The sequence below is a fragment of the Populus nigra genome, chromosome 6 (assembly GCF_951802175.1).
Source record: "Populus nigra chromosome 6, ddPopNigr1.1, whole genome shotgun sequence".
In the NCBI taxonomy this organism is placed as follows: Eukaryota; Viridiplantae; Streptophyta; class Magnoliopsida; order Malpighiales; family Salicaceae; genus Populus; species Populus nigra.
Window position 1 is genome coordinate 2,844,271 of NC_084857.1, and position 17,585 is coordinate 2,861,855.

General features: G+C 34.8%; 2 protein-coding genes across 7 annotated transcripts; one reads left to right on the plus strand and one right to left on the minus strand.

Annotated features, from left to right (window-relative positions):
* Window positions 1-3,986: 3,986 nt before the first annotated feature.
* Window positions 3,987-15,520, plus strand: LOC133697460 (uncharacterized). Of its 6 annotated transcripts, XR_009842872.1 has the most exons (8): window positions 3,987-4,196; window positions 4,467-4,648; window positions 10,780-12,309; window positions 12,418-12,483; window positions 12,572-12,770; window positions 12,877-12,980; window positions 14,963-15,064; window positions 15,153-15,520. XR_009842872.1 is itself a non-coding variant. In XM_062120021.1 (7 exons), the coding sequence occupies exons 2-6, from the start codon at window positions 4,646-4,648 to the stop codon at window positions 12,945-12,947; spliced, it is 1,869 nt and encodes a 622-aa protein (XP_061976005.1). In that variant the 5' UTR covers window positions 3,987-4,196; window positions 4,467-4,645; the 3' UTR covers window positions 12,948-12,980; window positions 15,166-15,520. The 6 variants fall into 6 exon arrangements, 5 of the variants coding, with proteins under 5 accessions (XP_061976005.1, XP_061976004.1, XP_061976001.1 ...); XM_062120021.1 differs by lacking the exon at window positions 14,963-15,064 and having other exon boundaries at window positions 15,166-15,520; XM_062120020.1 differs by lacking the exon at window positions 14,963-15,064 and having other exon boundaries at window positions 3,988-4,196.
* Window positions 14,179-16,922, minus strand: LOC133696512 (uncharacterized). The gene is made up of 5 exons (XM_062118721.1): window positions 16,878-16,922; window positions 15,894-16,032; window positions 15,221-15,281; window positions 14,927-15,085; window positions 14,179-14,431 (listed from the first exon to the last, which is right to left on the minus strand). Exons 1-5 carry the CDS (start codon window positions 16,920-16,922, stop codon window positions 14,179-14,181), a joined length of 657 nt encoding a protein of 218 aa, XP_061974705.1.
* Window positions 16,923-17,585: the final 663 nt, after the last annotated feature.

The window sequence follows — 17,585 nt, forward strand, 5'->3', positions numbered from 1 at the left end:
GTTGAATGTTGTTGGCTTGAGACATCTTGCAATCACAGATATTACATCTGGTCAATTCTTAAAAACTTGAGGATCACGAGTTGTCTGTCGATGGACGAAGCAAGTAGTAGCTAGCAAGTGGCAGATTAAATTCCTATTCTGAGAAAATATAAGTTAGGTAAATCATGTTTTCGAGAAAAGCAGAGGGAAAAAAAGAGAGGCTGCCATCTATTCTGCGTAAATAATCATCATGAAATGTAATTAAAAATGAGTTTCTGGCATCATCAGCTAGCCATTATTATCAATTTCACCTAATTGTTTTCAATCTTATTTTCAAATAATTTCCCGCAAATAGTACTTAAATAGAGAAAAATCAAGCAATGTTCATGTCAGAAAATAACAGAAATCAGCGCCTGTTATAGCCCGGTTTTGCACATGGACGGAATTGTTCACCAAATTCTTAATCTTCATTTGATTTTTCTTTTTTATAAAAAATAATAATTTGCGAGCGATCTTTCTGTCCCTCCATGACCGTCTTGAAAAAAACCATGGGCAGATGGGCTTGACAATGTTTGAGATTTCAAAAAAATCAAGCTCTAAACGTGTAACAGGAAAGGTATGGCCTTGTGGCTTCGTCAATTGTTGCTGCTCCACTTTGTGTTTTTTTTCAAGTAGGCCCATTTATTGAGTAGTCTCACTCTGCTGTAATCAGAGCGTATTTATTATTATAATGTATAATATTTTTAAAAAAATATTTTCTATTTAAAAATATATGAAAATGTATTTTTTCAGATTTATTTTTTATTTTTAACATCAACCCTTCAAAATTATAAATATTAAAAAAATATTAATTTAATTTTTTTTTTATGTCTACACAGTTTTAAGGATATCAAAATGTAGTTTTGAAACTGAAAAAAACTGCCTCTACATTTGACTTTTATTAAAATATCGTTCGTATTAAGAATTTGTTTGGTATTGTGGTAGCTGTTGTAATTGTGGTTTGAAAAAAGTTATTTTATAAAAAGTAATTTTAGTTGAGGTTAGTTTGAAAAAATATATGTTTGGTTAAAATCGTGGTTGAAATTGAGGTTGAACAAAAAGTAGTTTAATGTGTTTTGTTAAAAGAATGCTTTCTAAATTAAGGTTATAAAATAATATATATATATATATATATATATATATATATATATATATTGATGGTTTTTAATTTAAATATTATAGATTTAACTACTATTATTACACAATGAAATAAATAATATTGATATCAAATGTTTTTTAATTTAAATATTATAGATTTAACTACTATTATTACACCATGAAAGAAATAATATTGATATCAAATATTTTTTATTATTCCATTAAATTATGTGCAATTTCATCACGTAAGAAATTTACCAAACAAGGATTATATTTTTCATGGTTTCTTAAGCACGCAACAGCAAAAACTAAATTTTTTATTACGTCATCAAACAATTTCCTTCTAATTTTTCAAATAAAACACAAAAAAATACAATTTTTTCCACCATAAACAATGACAATTGAATAACACTGTTCACATGAACAATGCCCAGATGAATTAATTCACCTGAGCACTATTCACTACTTGAAGTAAACAATGCCCAGGTGAGTTAATTCAGGTGGACATTAGATGCGGACGTGTGAGAAGCAGCTAAGAGAGCTGCTTCTCACAAAACAATGTTTTTAATGGGCCCACGTATACAATAATTCATGTTTTATTGTTAACAAGCGCTTTGTTTACGTGGTTTGCGTTAAAAGCAGCCGCAGCCGCATAAACAAACAGACTCTGAGTCATGAACAAAAGAACAAGATTCTTGTCGGATTAAAACCTGTTTGAATCTAGAAGTTAGAAGAGAAATGTGAGGCTCCACTCTAGAAGTTATAAGATTTTTTGTTGGCATGTTTGAGAGAGTGTAGTTATGGTTGTTTTTTAAAGTGTTTTTTACTTAAAAATATATTAAAATAATATTTTTTTATTTTTTAAAAATTATTTTTGATATCAACACATCAAAATGATCTAAAAACATTAAAAAAAATTAATTTAAAACAAAAATAAAAAAATAAAAAAAATTTAAATTTTTTCAATTTTTTTTTAAAATACAAAAATAAATAGAGGTAAGCTAGGCCTTTTTCCATGCTATATATATATATTTTGACAGTTATTTTGACGGTTCGTGCTCTACTGAATTTAGCAAGCTTTTGAATAATAATAATAATAATAATAATAATAATTGAAACTGTAATTGTAATGAATGTAGTAGTTGGATGGACTAGGCCTGCTAGATAAGGATTTTTTTTTACCTTTTCAATTTAGATTGTAAAGTCAACATCTAATTTTTTTTATTAAATCTATTTTAATGCATACGGTTATCCGAGGGTGCTTTTTTAGATTATTTGGATAACGATTTAATCTCTCGGTTAATGTGTAAACTAATTCGATAATATTTTTATTACTGGAGAAAAAATGATTTGGCAATGTCTGCCTCGTTGGTTTTGCTAAGATTTTAAAACATAGTTATTAATATTTTTCCCCTAAAAGCTATATGCTAATATCAGACCGTTTAAGAAAATAATTTACTTCAACCAAAAAAAAAAAAGAAAAGAAAAGAATTTACCCTGTCTGAAAAATTGATACCTCAGCATTATTTTTATGAGTTTTATGGTGGCTATAATCCCAAGTATTAGCTCTTCCTTTCATTTGGAATAACTTTATACTGCTTCGTGGCAACAGGCACTTCGCAGTAAATCTACGCAACATTTTACTAGTCAAGCTAATTATTATTCAAAATTCTTCATGATTGGTTGTGTTCGCTGAATTTATATCATTAAATTCGAGATGAATGTACAGATTTGAATTCCATCGACAACGTTATTTTCCGACGGATGACATGTCCTTGATGGAAAAGGAAAAAACAACAGAATCAGGCTTATGCATACCTGGCTTCCGACTGTGGGGTAGACATTGGGCTTGATTCTTTTTTTTTCCCTTCGTTTTTCTTGGCATTCTTAAAAAAAATTAACAAATTCATCCACTTTTTAGTTTTAATATAATGCTTAAATACTATAATAAATTTATATTCAAGTTTTAATATTTTTTTCAATTATTATGTATATAATATGAAAATCCTAACACTAATAGATCCTCCAATCATATATAAAAAAATCCTTCGAAAATATTACATCTAAACAAATCGAGAAGAGACACGCATTGTCCTCGTGTCATTGCCTAGTACGGGCTCATTTCAACACACAAGATTTTGTTTCTTAACAGGGGTTATCTTTAAGTTATTTTGTTTACCACTTAAGACTAATATTTTTATTAAATAATCTCAAAAACACATTTATTTTGCGTAGATTTGATGCATTAAAAATAATTAATTACTATGCGTGAGGTGGGTGTGCCCACAACCTTGAGTATATCCAGCATGTGAACCTCTTGGTGCCAAATTTTACTCTCACCATAAATAACTATCTAAACAAAGGCTAACCCATTAAATTACCTCACTAATAATGTTGATTGTACTTGCCAAAGTTAATCTAGAGCATATTTAAAACAAATCCAGACCCCTCATTTTTACCAAATTTAGGCCCATGGACTAGCCATGCTGATTACACCCTATTTTACCACAATGCCCCCTCACCAATTTTCTAAACATGGCAAAACTTATATTTTACCCCCCAGGAGACAAGAAAACACAAAACACTGAGTACAAATTGACAACAATTCTCTTCAACCAATGTGCTTTACTAGTTTAAGAAACTCATAATTCTTACCATAGACCTAAACCACTAGACCCCTACCTTCGCACTGTGAAACACATTACCAGAACACCTTGTAATCAATAGAAAACTGACAAGTGGTATACCTATCTTGCGTTGCGCTGCACTTACCTTTTACAACAAGAGTGAAAGGCTCCTCTCCTGCACGTTGCCATATGAGGCTCTTCCGTATATGGCAATGCGTTTTAGCGGTCCAAAGCCTTTATAGTAAATCAAGCCGTTGATTCCAGCTCCATCGTTCCACGTGTACGGATAAGATCCTAGACCACCCGGCATTAGTTGTGTTTCTCCTCGTAGTTTAAAACCAAGCTGACATAATTAATTTTCTATTTTAATTCTCTCTCCTGAAAAAAGAAAAAAAAACACTCGCTCACTCTTGCAGTTGCCGGGAGTTTCTCCGGCGATCTTTCAGGCTAAAGGTACGCTTCCAGTCTCACACGTATCTCTCAGTTTTCATGTGTAGTGACCGTCACTATGCATGCCTTTCGTGCTGTGTGTACTTAGTGCGAGTGGATTTTGAACTTTGATGATTACAGTTTTGATAATTTTGAGCTTGTTTGTCTCACTATAATTGTTCAATGTTTTCTCTCTAAACGGTCTTAAATGAATGCTATGCATGATCGAAGTTTGATTTTCATGGTTTGTTAATTTAAAACGGTTAGGTTTTGGCGTTTGAGTTTGTGCTGCAGATTATTTGAGCTTGATCGTGATCAATGGCGTGAATGAGCGAAACGGCGTAGTAAAGAGTGGTGTGTGTTAGTGAAAGTAGAACTTCGAGTTTCGAGTGGAGATCACCTGAGAACGAGTTTTGTGAGTTGGTTTTAGTCTTGATTCGGCGAGTCTCTGTGAACTTGGCTAACGGCAAAAAATGGTAGGCTTGGAATTTTCTATTCAAGTTTTTGTTTGTTTTATTGAAAATGTTATGTTCAAAGTTTGGTTTCGCTTAGATATGGTGATTGATTATGGTTTTTCAAGTGTTTATATGTTTTGTGATTGTTGTTTGGCTATTTGGTATTAAATTTTGTTACTTATTTTCATATCTGCTTGCCAGATCCTTTACTGTATTTGAATGCTATCTTTCTTTGTTTATTTTGTGTGTGTTTCTGTATTGCAAATTCTTTAAGTATATCCAGCCATGCTGATCCACATTTGGAGATAGTTTTATTGTAACTTCATTTACTACAATTTTGTGGAGTGAAGTAGAGGAGGAGGATTATATTATCCTTAATTTTGCTTTGCCTTTACTAAACAAAGACATGAGGGCTATCGTGTTCTTATCACATTAAGATAAGATAGGAGTGGTTAACGGCTCAAACGGAGCTAGAGATCGGAGCTTTAGGGAAGAATATAGCTGGGAAATCTGGAGTGATCTGAGCTGACAAGTGATTGTGCTCTGCTCTCCACATTGTTGACCTGGTTTCGGACCCATGGACTCACCTAATGCATTTGTAGCATTTAGGTGCCTGAGGGTTTCTTATCTTAAGTGGGATTCCTCGTCATTTAGAAAAAGTTCTCTGTGAGAATTATCTTAGTAATTAACGAGACATATTTTTTAACAAAGAAACAAATCTTTTCAAGTGAGGGAATCCATTGAAGATACTCACTTGACTGATATTAGGAATATTCCTTCCTAATAAAATTATGTCTCCTGATATAGTCAGAAATTTCCATATATGAGAACCTTTATTCCTTCCTAATAAAATTAAGACCCCTGATATAGTCAGAAACAACCATATATGAGAACCTTTATCCCAAATCAATGCTTATTTCTACTTCCTCACAAGGCCATTTTAGTTGAGAACTTACAAGTTCTATAGTCCAACCTCGTTCCACTTTAAATGTCTTCAAGATTGTGTGACCTGTGCCTTTGGAAGTCTTAATATTTGATTTCCAACATTCAAACATATGCAATGTTCATCGATTCTCCTGCATGGAAGTTGTCTTCAATTTGCAAGGATGGACTTTGATTTGTCTCAGCGAAGAACTAATTTAAAGGCTCATGGCTCAACCAAGGGCATAGTTCATTGGAAAAACTATTCAGCTACAATGAAACCTATAAAGAGAAGTTCGAGGAGAGTGTCAGCCCCTTTTGGAATCCTATATACTTACTGCAATGCTGACTGCAATTTGTAACCATATAAGGTTAGAGCAAGTGCTACAAGGAGGATGGAGTGAGCAATGGTGTAGGAAGAATGAATTGCGTTGCTTAGAGTTGAATGGAATGACAAATCTGTTTTTGAACTTGTCATTTGTTTAAACATGGATTTACCTTCCTAATATGATTAAAATTTAAATTGTTCAATGTGCAGCTAAGGGCAACATTCACACATTTATTCCTGTACCTTTTCTTGAGCCTTGATGTTTTCAATAGAGCCTGAAAGAGCATTTATTTCATGGTTACTCAACTATGTCCTTTTATTGTGAATTTCATCCATCTACTTCTACACACATGAGAATTAAGTTAGGCAAGCTACAATGGTCAATTCAAACTTAACGTCCCATCATAGAAATGTTAAGAATGTTAGTCATTTAATTTAAATGTATTTAAACTTACATTTGCTTTTTTGTTACCATAATAAATAATAAATTAATCATCCAATAATAAAATCATAGTAAACATGGTACATGGGAAAAAGCATGAAAAGTAAACTAAAACCTAAAATATTTTTTATTGAAGAACTCCTCTTAAAAGAGACAAATCAAACACACAGGAAAAAGATCCTTAAATGGTTTCGAGTAATCTCAAGCACATGAAGCTTGTGCCATTGTTGAAGGGTTTCTAGATGAACGCTTGCTAGGTCTTTGTCTGGCCAACACCCTTGAAGAGTTGCCAGTATAATTCTTACGGGCTTGTTAGGCCAATACCATGGCCTTTTGTGTCTTGTTATGACTTTTGGGAGCCCATGCCTTACCTTTCCTTGAAAAAAAAAACCGCCAATCTCAAAGGAGCATCCCAAAAGGTGGTAAGTGGGCTATAAGTTTGTCAACAAAGCATGAGGGTTTAAGGCTACTTGCCAACATTAGGAATAGGGGTGGGGGGCTTCATGATATTAAAGGTCTCTTCCATCAAAATCACTATAATTCTTCATGATGAGCGTAGTTCATTTCCATCTATTGAGCAACAACTCAAGAACCAACTGAAAATCAGCATCATGGAAGTACATGGTCATAAAGTTTCTCTAGTGATCTTTCAATAAAGAGAGAGGCTCATTGCTTCGTCATCTCATTTATATGTAGCATCGATATGCTAGGATTCTCATTTGTACAAGAATAGAAACTTTCATAGCAATCCAACTTCCTATAGATTCTTCTTTGGAGTAGCATTATTGAAGAGGTCTAAAAAGATTTCATCTCATATAACTTATTACTAGAAGTCTTCGACCTCTAACTTGTATGGGCTTTTATGTCTTTGCTAACTATAATGCCAACTATCAGTGGTTACATTTTGTAAAAATCACTTGTTTAGAAATCATGGCATTAATGTATCCATTACGGTGATGTATTTTGTGTCATGCGCATAATTTTTTGTTCTACTCATATCAAATACTAGTTTCCCAAATATATCCCTTATTTCCAAAAGAAAAGTTGATTTTAGGATGTATTTAATATTTCTCATCTACCTCCACAACATGAAATGCATGACGTATAATGGAACATGCTCTCTTTATAAGGAAAGTCATTCCGATGCTCATAAAGGTTTTATAACAAATCTTTTTCCAATCTTAAAGGAAAAATGGGCAGTACTACCTGCGCTTATTGGTGTCGCCCACCTTCAAAGTGATTCTCGTGTACACTACACATGTGCACATCGATGGTGAGTCCCATTTGCACACGCAAACTCTCAAACCCTATAGGTGCTCGTTGGTTGCATATTTGAAGGGTAATTGCTATAAGTAAATGCACATAAAGGTTTTCCTACACACCTTTCGGCCACCACATAAATTTTAAATGCTTTTGGAATACATTTGTATTTGGCACATTGCATAAAAGGTAGTTTATTATATCTTTCAATTGTTCTTTTTTTGATGAATCTTGTTTTTGGTTTTCATCCCTAAAGAAATGGTATTCAATTTGGAACAAAAAGAAAAACATCACAAACTAGCAACTTTGAGAATGTATTTGTAGTCATTGACAACCTATAATTGTAAGTGCAATATAATTGATTTACAATAAACGACTTTCAACAACTTCAACAATCTTGTCCATGACTTTCAAATTCCAATTGGCCAATATTCAATTGCCTCGTCAATAGTTGAACGTGGTCATTGACCAACATGGTGATTGACAATCAATCATTGTTAATACCCAATGGTGTCATAGATGGTGGTGGATGGTGATAAGGTGATTGGTTATTAGTGGTAACTTACCAATAATATATGTAGTTTGAATCCAATTATGGTCACTTTTGAGACTTTCAAACAAAATGAGGGAAATGCAAAACAAAACTCAGTGAGCAGTTAAAATTCTTGAGAAAAAAAAGATGTAAACAAAATAGCAAATAAAAACTAAACCGAAATTCAAGTGAGAAAAGGTGCGTAGAAAAAAAATAAATTAAATTGACACATTTTTTTTAATGTAAAGAGAATATGTACTAAAGGCACCAACCTAGTCTATATAGTCTGTAGGATAAGAAAAATAAATCAATATTGAAAATTGCCAATTGTACTTTTAGCACTTTCCAAATAAATCATCAACTAAATTAATAAATATCCTTGCTTAATGGAATCCTTTTGGGCCATCCATTCAGCATGCTCATTCCTTCCTTCTTAATCCTGCTACCCGACTTGCCAAAGCACTTTCCTCCCCAAGATGGAATGTCCCCGTCTATTTACTTGCAAGGCTTTTTTTTTTAATAGTTTACTTGATTTCCTTTCCAAATTCTAAATATTTCTCATTGAAATTAGTGTAGATGGTTGTTAGTTGGCCTAAATCCCTCTACTTTTAACTTAAGAGTTATGATTTATGTTGGCTGTTACTATTACGTAGAGTATTTTCTGACTATTAATACGTAAGAGCGGTTATGTAGCATGGTACAATGGCATGGACAAGTTGTTTAGACCCGCACCATTGCAATTTGTATTTTCTTTCTTGGTCGTGCATGGAATCAGGACAATAATTTAACACCATGCCTCAAGTATTATTGGGTTCAACGTGGAATTTCATCTTCGTGAGTTGTTGTGATTCCCTACAAACCTCCCTGAGGTTTATGTGGATCCCTCTCCTTCCTTGTATTTTTTTTTTTCAAATAACTTAGAAGTGAACGAATCTTAAAAAACTATCACCAAAGGGATACCACTCATTTGTAGGATTAGCAAAAGGTATAAACACAACCTGCCATTGAGATACATTAAAAACAAATATTTATGAAAGCCTAAGAAGTCCTCTCATGAGCAAAAGATTGCCTTGTCTTATAGGTAACGCATGCCCCAGGCATATGCAAGGACATGAGATTATAGAGAAAGTTTTGAGCTTGTGAATCATTGTTTCTTGGTTTCCAAATCTAGATTTCATCAGAAGTTTGGGAATGAAGATGGCGAGTTTAATACAACATGCACTAGTTTAAAGTACTCACCATGATAACATTGTTGTGGTTGATAGAACATATTCAATCTAAGTTGGCTGTTTGCCAACTTTACAAACTAGGCCTATTATCCGTGTATATGGTGCCTGTCAATGGAATAAAATAACACGCTAGCTGATTATAGAATTTGAAGTATGCTCAAAAGATTATTGATGGATCCAAGTTGTGTTACCCACTTTTTTTATTGTCATATACTCGCCTGGTTCATGCTTAGAAACTTGCTTTTGACTTGGCTTATTGTTGATGTTTGAAAAAAAAATGTACTTTTGCTTTCATCATGGCTGGACCTTTTCCTGTCATGCCTACTTAAGAAATAAGTTAATATTTAAGAAAGAATGATTACATTAATTAAGCATTGACAGTCAGCTCATGCACTTAGTTCCTTGCTTGGAAATCAGTTCGTTTTCTTGTTTTATTTTACCACTTCAATCGGCCAAGGATATTTTCCTTTGCTCATTTGAGCATTCAGGTGAGGATTTGAGGATTTGAGAAAAGTTGTGATATAAAGTTCTATCATTTGAAAGTCGTCTGGAAGATCCATAATATTAGCAGGGCTGCTGAATCTTATCTTATGTAGGTTAACTTTGAGAAAATTTGTGGATCTAAAATTTCATTGCCTACTATATTCACCTTTAAATTTAGTTCTTCTAGTTTATATGTATTAATGTGCTTATGATGATTGTAATCCATTATTTACTTAACAAACCAAGCAGAGTTGAACATTGAATATGACCAAAGGGAAAAATGGGAAAGCTTTAGAAAGTATTTTTGAAACGGCATGAAATTGGCCTTGAGGTCTTAAATTGCGTACCATGTTCACTGCAAGTTGACTTCTTTGTCTCCGAAGAAGGCGCCCTCTGTGTTATCTGGGCATCTAGTAATAGTGTTAGATTTAGGCTCTAAGATGTGGCTCACCAAATCTGGACAGCTCTTATCTTGAAAGATTTGTCAAGAAGTTTCATAACAACTACTACTTTTGGTCACCTTGTCAGAGTTCTCACTTCTGTCAATGCCCTGTACCCATTTTATGTGTATCAGATTGAGAGAACTTCTAAAAGACCTCTTTTTTCTTTGATTATTTGGGAGCTAAAAGCAAAGTAGAAAGGATCTATGAATCTAAGAATTTAACATTATGGACTGCATGCTTGTATTTTGAAATGGCTATTGATTGATGTGTTTAACTCCAAAGAATTGAGGATCTATAAATTTAAGAATTTAACACATTATGGAGTGCATACTTTTTTATTTTTTGAAAGTTTCTATTGATTAATCCGCATCTGCCTTTAGTTGTTTGTTTGGCATTATTGCATGTCCCTTTACCCTCTGCAATGCATTTTTGGAATATTGAATCCTCAATTTCTGTTCTTCTCTAGTCCTGTTGATATATGATTGTAACTTGGACGGCTCTTGTTTTTTGGCAGTCTTTCCAGCAGAAAAGCTTTTGGATGACCAGAGATGTGGGGTGTTTAACTGATGGAGATATAGGTTTCGATAATTCCTCAAGAATGGAACCAAAGCGTGGTCATCAGTGGCTTATGGATAGCACTGGACCTGAATTGTTCAGTAACAAGAAACAAGCAGTTGAACCATCTAGCAACAACAGGCCAGTAATGGGAATGTCGCACATGAACATTTCTCCATGGAATAACACTTCCTGCTTCCAGTCGGTTTCAGGGCAATTTAATGACCGTCTGTTTGGGTTTGAACCATTGCGGATTAACAGTGGTAGCAACGTGCCTTCTGCCAGCAATGGAAATATGAACATGGAAAGAAAGGATTTCAATGACCTATATGGCAGCAATTGCTCGATGGGTTTGTCTATGTCTCATAACGTTGAAGATCCCCCTGCATCTATTAGTTTTGGTGGCCTCAGAAAAGTGAGAGTCAATCAAGTTAGAGACTCAAGCAATGACATTTCTTCATCTGTGGGGCACTCCTATAGTAGAGGAGATGACAATATAATTTCAATGGGTACTGCGTATAATAAGAGGGAGAGCAATGCCATCTCTTTGGGCTCTACTTATAACAATGGGGATGAGAATACCATCTCAATCAGCCCCACATTCAGCAAGGCAGATGGCAGTTTCATTTCAATGGGTCATGCATTTAACAAGGATGATGACAATTTCATATCAATGGGCCAGGGTTATAACAAGGGAGATGAGAGTATCTTATCAATGGGTCAGCCGTTTGACAAGAAGGGTGCCAATTTCATAACAATGGGTCCATCTTATGACAAGGAAGATAACCATTTCATATCAATGGCTCTCTCCTACAATAAGGGACATGAGAGTTTCATTTCAATGGGACCCTCCTATGATAAAACAAGTGAAAATTTCATTTTGATGGGTTCCTCATTTAGCAAGGGAGGGGATAATGTCATATCAAACGGTCCAATATATGACAAGGCAGATATTGATATCGCATCCATGACTCCTGCCCAGGACAAAGGAAATTCTGGTATTCTATCCATTGGTCACAACTACAACAAGGGTGACAACAATTCCATTTCTTTTCAAAACTTTCATGATGAACCTGAGACAAATATGTCTGGCAATGTTATTAGAGGCTATGACCTGCTAGTGAGCAATCAGAACACCGCTCAAACTTCAGAAGTACCGGTTCAGAACAATTTGCCTCAGACAAATGTTGATCCACAATTGAATACCAATACTGCATCAAAGGTCATTGCAAATACACAATTAAATAGTGGTCTGGAAGCTAATTCCAAAACTGATACTGACACCAAGGGTAAAGAGCCAAAGACATCAATCAATGCAGCCCCCAAGAATAAAGAGCCAAAGACATCAATTGATTCTGCATCCAAGAATAAAGAGCTGAAGACATCTAAGAAGATCCCTCCTAACAACTTCCCCTCAAATGTCAAGAGCTTGCTATCAACTGGCTTGCTTGACGGGGTTCCTGTGAAATATGTTTCCTGGTCGAGGGAGGTGAGATTGAAATATTATGCTTGAGATGTCAATATATATTTAGGAATGATAAATATTTCTTACTGATTATGGTTCCCACATTAAAATGCGTAACCTTCATCTTGGCAGAAAACTCTTAGAGGAACTATAAAAGGGACTGGGTATTTATGTAGTTGCAAAGTATGCTGCAATAAGGTAGGCAACTCTAAATATAGCCTAGTGTCTTGAAACAAAACTAATGAAATGTTCAAAACTATTTCATGACTTGGGATGCGCCGTGCAGGTTTTGAATGCATATGAATTTGAGCGACATGCTAACTGCAAGACCAAGCATCCCAATAACCATATTTACTTTGAGAATGGGAAGACCATCTATGCAGTTGTTCAAGAACTGAAGAACACTCCTCAGGAGATGCTGTTCAATGCGATCGAAACTGTTACTGGATCTGCTATTAATCAGAAGAATTTCCTTAGCTGGAAAGGTAAGGAGTAGTTTTAGATGAGTTTATGTGACTGCCTTACACAAATACAAGAGATAAATATTAGTTATTTATTCTCTCTCAACAAATTTTCTTCTCTTCTCGTCAGCATCATATGAAGCTGCCACCCGTGAACTTCAGCGCATCTATGGAAAGGAGGAAGTCACTCTACCATCTTGAGATGAAGACCCTGCTTTTAGAATAAGTGAGGTGGTATGTGTTCTGTCCATAGAAGCATATTTCTCTGGTAATTATAGACTTGTTTTGGGATTTCTAATAATTTTGAGAGGAGGAATGTTTCTTCAACTTTTTTATCCTTTCGCTATAAGAATTTAAGTTTTTGTTTTGGACTTATTCTGTTATTGGTAGGCTACTGTGTTTGTGCATTCATGATGGGCTAGAGGTGCTTTCTGCATGTTAGTTGATGAAGTTGTGCAACAAGCGTCTTTGTCTTTATACCTCACGCCGTGCTCTATAGAGGCTTGGTTGCAAATATAGGATAGAGTAAATGAACTTTATGGATATGTGTAGAACTCCAAGGATTTTGACAATGCCTGTAGCTATTGACATACACCATGTCCTATTAGTTGAAGATTGAACGCAAATCCCTACTTTGCATCACCACATGGATATTCTTGTCCAAAGTTCCAAACCTTGTTTCTTAACATAGATGAAACAGCCATGTGCAAGTGTTATAGGACACATGCGTACTCGTGCTTGGATTAATCTAAGCTCGCTTGTGCAGTGGAGTAGACTGAGCTATATTCCTGTTTTGACCTTTGGCTTTTCCAGTTAAAAGTAGGCATCTGTCCAAATTAGGTCCAGTTTTGTTGCATGCGGTTTCATTGAAGTGATTGAGAATAACAATTCGTGGTTGAGGAATAGCATCACATAGGCAAAGGGCAAAGGTCTACTGGCTGACTCATGATGGAAGCAGCAGTCCACTGTTTTTTGCTTCCATCACACGAGCACTTGTGGTTTTATTCTAGTTCTGGTGGTAAAGCACAGGTTGATTGTTCAGACTGCTCTAGATCTATCTGTAAATCAGTTCCATATGGTTGTTTATTGGGGAAAAAAAACACTTTTGCTTAGTTTTGCTCATTAAAAAATTTGAAGGTCTGTCTCTATTTTGTTTAGGTTTTAACATTTTATTGTAGCAAAAATCTTAGTAATCATTCTGGGAAACCTGTTATTATTGAGGTCAATTGCTATCTTAACTTCCATCAGAAGTTATACCTCTTGAACAATGAAGCCATGGCGGAATTAGATACATTAGTAACCATATGTCTATAGGGTATTAGGTTTACCGCTTACATGGAGCTTGCCTAGAAAACTCAGATTCCTTGAGTATACCTAATTTGGTTAGGTTCCTTAAAACAGGTTCATCTGTGGCCCTGTGGGTCCTGCCATATTAGCATTCCTGCAACCAAGTCATGATTAGAAGTCCGTACATTTCCTTCTGTCCTGGCTGTTTGCGCAAATGGTTTGATGTTTGTAGTTTTATCCTTGCATACCTGCCAACGTACCATTTGTCTTTGAAGATGAAAGACCCCAGAATTGCAACCATAACCATGCTTAGAGGATTAGAAGCACACAGAAATACTGGACCCCTTTCCTTGGCCAACAATCCGAGAATGTAATAAGCAGTCTCCTGGGGGTATTCCCTGCCTGGAAAGCATGGAATTGATCAAAGGAGTGATGCTGCTTTAAGTTTAATCCTTGGAGGGGCATGGTATGATGCATAAATATTACACCAAATTATTTAGATTTTGAAGATGATTTTGCTCCAACTTAGAATTTCTTACACCATAGAAAGCAGCTAAAAGTCTGACATCCAAGTATATAGACCAGATTGCAGTGTTAGCTCGTTCCACCGCAAAGGTTGGTATGCTTTTTCCTCCGTGCCCATTATGCACATTAAAGCAGCAAGGGGGAGCTTAGCTGGGTACGATTTTGGAACCATTGCCTTTAGGGAAGCAATATTGAAAGCATTGTAAGCACTCAGTAATTAATTGAATTTTGCTCGTAGTTATTTATTTTATTAATTATAGGCTCACGATGGTATAACTACAGCCATCATAGTTTTGAATTTTGATGAGATTTTACTTAATAATAATGAAACTTGGCCAGCTCATACACCCAAACAATCTTAACAGCACCCTTCAAATGATCTTGGATGTGTGCACTGGGTGCAGATTGATAGCGACAAAAATTCCCTTCTGTGAGCAAATGTGAGTAGCGTTGCTCCTCCAATGTTTACCAGTGTCCCAACCACCTTTGACTGAGCGTGCAGCCTCGTAATATCCACCTCCTCAAGCCTGTAAATCAGCCTTGCCTTGATAGTCTTAGATCAATCACTAACTCATACTACTAACTAATGCACAGATGTGTACTGAAGGTTACCTGAAGATGCAAGCCATTACAAATGTCATGGCAGGAAGAATATTGCACACGGCAAACACGAAAGGTGGCGGAGGTGATTTTCAGCTGATTGTGGAACAATCAAGAACTGGCCTTGTAAAGGTAACAGATACCAGAATTATGTCAGCAACTGCATAAGTTCTATAAAGAATGTTTAGAGATGATAAATAAATACATCCTGTAGTTTACTAATTTGATTGTCATTACTCAAAGTAGCTTAGTAGGTTTATCTTGGAGAATGTACACAGAGTCATCTTTGGCCTTGAATTCCTGTTCAGAACTATGAAACCAGGATGATTATAATTAGATTATGCTAATTATTCACATGAAAATACATTTAGAGAAAGACATCAACGAGACCTTTCTAAGACGCGCAAAAGGAGCAATGAGAATAGAAGCTGTCAAAGAACCATTTCAACCCAATAGCTTAAGCTGTTAGGTAAGGTTCCAAGATATGATTTATATTATTCTCTAACACACCTCCTCAAGTGAAAGCCTTTTAGGCCCACATTACCTTGTGTTTAATTTTTATCAAATAAATGAGGATTGTGAGATTCGAACTCGTGACCGTTTGGTCATTAAGGCTCTGATACCATGTCAAAGAATCATCTCAATCCAATAGCTTAAGCTGTTACGTAAGGTCCCAAGATATGATTTATATTATTCTTTAATAAAGGTAACAGTCATTCTGTAGGCTACTAATACTAAGGGTTGAGATTCTGTAGGCTACTAATACTTGTGGCTTCAACCCTTGATTCAAGTCAAGCTTGACTGGTACAGACGTTATTGAGTAGCCACATTGCACCAAATCACAAGCAAATATGGCCTTGCTTGATTGAGCAGGCTACTAAAGGACTCCATAGACATAGCTAGAGTACTTTGCTCTGCTCAATGGTGTCCAAGACTGCTAGCTCGATAGCTAATGCAAGAGAAACTGCTTGTGCCTTAAAGCTCTTTATAGAAGCTTCTTAATTATTATTTTTCTGCCGTTCATTTTTTCACAAGGAGATGAGCATAAAACATCACATGAAGAATCAACTTTTCCGTACCAGGGCAAAACCCAGTACACAAAACATCAAAACCAGATGCTATTTCCTGAAAACGTATCAGGAGTCAATTTGTTGCTGGCTAATATTATCTGCGATCATTGTATGTATTAGTCTCTCTCTCTCTCTCTCTCTCTCTCTCTCTCTCACACACACACACACACACACACATCATCGTATGCATTAACTGGCATCCTCTGCCATTAATTAATAATTGAAAGAGATTTGAGGAAGTATCCTACCGAGGGAATCGATCATCTCTAAGTAAGACGTTCCAAAATTAGCTGAACATTACTAAATCCTCGACCAACTACTTCAATCAGAACCAATAGCACATCACTGATAGTAGAATGCTGCTTGTTGTGAGTGATTACTATCCCGCATTTTTTTCAGTTAACATTTTTTTACGAGTGATTATATTTTTTCGAGGAATAATGCTTTACAACAAGAAAAAAAAAATGTACGAAGAAAAAGCCACGAAAATAAACACAAATGATTCACTAAAAAGTGGAAGAAATTATCAACAATGCCACTGTTTTCATTCGTGGTTTTTATTTGTGCGCGGAGCATTGCTTTTTTTTTTTTTTTTATGGTGCTTATGATTTTAAGAATATAGAACAAGTCGTCCTTCATGAAAAGATACTAAATCTAAGGCCCATTTGTTTATAGCAGGATTTCTAGAAGACATTTCGAGATCTTTTTCATTCTTTTGTCATTTTAAAAAACTGGTCAATGATATTTATTTTCCCAAATTAAAATATATTGGTGGAAATCAATGATAATACGTAGGTGAAATTAGAAGAAAAAAATCATGATAAAAAAAATACAAGAAAAAATATTTTTCTAAAGTTTGAAAAGGAAAAGGATGTGTTGATTTGTGAAAAACCCCTTAACAAGAACCATCCAAATAAGCATTATACATAAACACACACTCTTTCCATGAACAGTTCCGTAATTGGATGGTCCTGAGCTTTTTTTTATTATTTAAAAAAACTCCAACCCTTTATTTAGGTGGGTGTGTTTTATATTGTGGTGTGTGTATAATGTTTTTAAAATAGTTTTTTTTTAAATATAATTAAATAAAAAAGTCAGATTTTTTTTATTTTTTATATCTGAACATCAAACTATAAAAAAAAAAACTAAAAAACATATTAATTTAATATATTTTTAAGCTAAAATATTAAAAAAAAAACACCTAAAAATAAAAATAAAAGTAGAAGTTATGTGAAACAGCCACTTATTATTCATGTGATCACGCAGCTGCTAATTATACCTCTTCTTCTTGTTTTTTTCGAGTCTTCATCTGCTAATAATTATTACACTGCTAAAATAAAGAACAAAACAACAAAGA

Excerpts from the sequence above, each read along its gene's own strand:
- LOC133697460 (XM_062120021.1), top strand. Across the intron at positions 12,310-12,417 it reads ATGTTTCCTGGTCGAGGGAG|AAAACTCTTAGAGGAACTAT; the intron begins GTGAGATTGAAA and ends TCATCTTGGCAG. Across the intron at positions 12,771-12,876 it reads GAATTTCCTTAGCTGGAAAG|CATCATATGAAGCTGCCACC; the intron begins GTAAGGAGTAGT and ends TCTTCTCGTCAG.
- LOC133696512 (XM_062118721.1), bottom strand. The coding sequence starts at position 16,922 with ATGTCTTCTAGAAATCCTGCTATAAACAAATGGGCCTTAGATTTA. Across the intron at positions 15,282-15,893 it reads CTACAGAATCTCAACCCTTA|GCCAGTTCTTGATTGTTCCA; the intron begins GTATTAGTAGCC and ends TACCTTTACAAG. Across the intron at positions 15,086-15,220 it reads CGCCACCTTTCGTGTTTGCC|GCTTGAGGAGGTGGATATTA; the intron begins GTGTGCAATATT and ends GCTGATTTACAG.